Source organism: Salvelinus sp. IW2-2015, linkage group LG16, assembly GCF_002910315.2.
Source record: "Salvelinus sp. IW2-2015 linkage group LG16, ASM291031v2, whole genome shotgun sequence".
Taxonomy (NCBI): Eukaryota; Metazoa; Chordata; class Actinopteri; order Salmoniformes; family Salmonidae; genus Salvelinus; species Salvelinus sp. IW2-2015.
Genome location: NC_036856.1, coordinates 5,459,046 through 5,461,356, shown reverse-complemented (window position 1 = coordinate 5,461,356; position 2,311 = coordinate 5,459,046). Strand labels below are relative to the sequence as shown.

Sequence of the window (2,311 nt, the reverse complement as noted above, 5' to 3'; positions counted from 1 at the left end):
TATCCTTTGAAAATAGACACGTGAAAAGATTCTGGGGATGAGCATGCACATCTTCAATATGTACCCATTGTTCCTCTTTAGAGCATTTAACTATATGTAGCAAGTAAAAGTCTTGGGTAGTGAGTTGATACCATTCCAAGTCTGGAAGATTAAAACCAGCCTCAGACTTAGGAAGATGTAATACTTTCCTTTTTATTCTATGGTTTTTCCGACAAGTATACTTTTTTAAAGAACGTCTTGGGCGGGGTAATTGGTATTACCGAACATAAATGCAAAAACTTTGGGAGTCATGCCATTCTATAGAAATGAAATCTACCTGGAAGGTTAATGGGAAGATTATTCCATTTAATTAGATCAGATTTCATATTGTTGAGTAATGGAATGAAGTTATCTTCATATATTTGTTGTTTGCTGTCACTTGTTAAGCATCCTAAGTATTAAATATGTTTTGTTATCAACTTAAAGGACTGCTGTGCATCAGACTTAGTATTATTATTTTTCCATTATTTTGTTCCATTCCAAGATAATTTTATATCCTGAGATTTTAGTGTATTCAGAAAATATTTTTAGCAAAGGGGGCATTGAGCTTTCAATATTGGTCAGGTATATCAGGAGATCACATGCAAATATGTTTATTTATATTCATGTTTATTAATTCCGATACCTGTTACAATTAGGTCCTGTCTAATTCTTAGTATTACCAAGTTCTTCCTTCTCTGTCTCCCAAACCAAATACATCCCTCTCCACAACCCCGTCCCAGTTCTCCTCCATTTACTACACCCAAGCCAAGCCTGTCCCACCCTCTCATTGATGCCCTCACTTACTAATCTATGTTCCAAATTACCAATGTTAGGGTAAGTAATGCACAGAAAAAAATCTGAATATTGTGACCCTCTGAGATAAACATAAGATCCTGGTTATGTTGCTTCTCTCTAGATGGGAAATCCTTACCTGTGACAGTCAGATTGGTGCTGCTTTGCATGTCTCCAGTATCACAGGAGTATATCCCAGAGTCATCTGGGTCCACATTGTGGATGAGAAGCAGGTTGAGCTTGCCCTCCTTACGGTTCTCAAGCTAAGAACATAAATCACTTTATATTTAATAACACTATAAAAATTTGAAGAAAATGTGATGTATTTTGCAAGAACCAATATCACTCCCTATAAACACAACCTTATGGAACAATCCTTTGGATAGCTTTTCAGAATTCACTGATAAATTGATCTACACTCTACAATATTACAGTACAATACTCTGAATTATCTTTTCTATTACTCACCCTAACATTGGTCAAATGGAACATAGATTTGGAATTCCCTTATTGTCTTCCATCTACCCAGAGCTGCCTCCATGCTTTGAAGAAGAGCTGCAGGCTGTGGAGGCTGAGGAAGGAGGCACGGCCTTCCTGTCCTGTGAGCTGTCTAAGCCTGGAGTCCCAGTCCAGTGGAGGAAGGGCCGGCTGCTCTCAGGCCAAACAGGAAGTACCAGATGAAGCAGGACGGCTGTGTGTTTCAGCTACACATCCTGGAGCTGAAGCCCGATGACAGTGGCAGCTACACGTGCCAGGCAGGGTGTGTGGAGACCACTGCCTCTGTGTCTGTGAAAGGTATGTGTGTGATTGGTTGTGTAATAGCACACACCTGCTGCAGGTAGAGGAATCACACCTCATCACAGTCATGTTCAGTGCATCAAAACTCCAAGAAGTATAAAGTATAAACACTAATATATATGCACTGTACACATTTTGAGAGTTGACTTTCCTCTGTGTCCAGTTAAAGTACTCATTGAGGAGAAGCTCCGGGACACCGTCATCATGGAAGGGGAGACGGCGACCTTATCCTGTACGACCTCTGACCTCACTACCCCTGTCACATGGAGACGCAACAACATGCCCCTACTGAACGGAGACAAGTATGAGAACCGTAAGGAAGGCAAAGCTCAACCTGCTTCTCATCCACAATGTGGACCCAGATACTCTGGGATATACTCCTGTGATACTGGAGACATGCAAGAGGCAGCACCAATCTGACTGTCAGCAGGTAAGGATTTCCCATCTAGAGAGAAGCAACATAACCAGGATCTTATGTTTATCTCAAGAGGGTCACAATATTCAGATTTTTTTCTGTGCATTACTTACCCTAACATTGGGTAATTTGGAACATAGATTAGTAAGTGAGGGCATCAATGGAGGGGGGACAGGCTTGGCTGGGGTGTAGTAAATGAGGAGAACTGGGACGGGGTTGTGGAGAGGGATGTATTTGGTTTGGGAGACAGAGAAGGAAGAACTTGGTAATACTAAGATTAGAGGG

The 2,311-nt window shown here is 41.2% G+C and overlaps 1 protein-coding gene across 1 annotated transcript in view; it reads right to left on the bottom strand.

The window, feature by feature from the left end:
- The window catches only part of LOC111975905 (obscurin-like), a 77,026-nt gene that overhangs the window by 49,624 nt on the left and 25,091 nt on the right, over positions 1-2,311 (bottom strand). Inside the window, exons 32-33 of the mRNA XM_070447707.1 lie at positions 1,339-1,466; positions 953-1,076 (exon numbers count right to left, since the gene is read on the bottom strand). Of these exons, the coding sequence (XP_070303808.1) occupies positions 953-1,076; positions 1,339-1,466 (252 nt within the window). The remainder of the gene's footprint in view (positions 1-952; positions 1,077-1,338; positions 1,467-2,311) is intronic.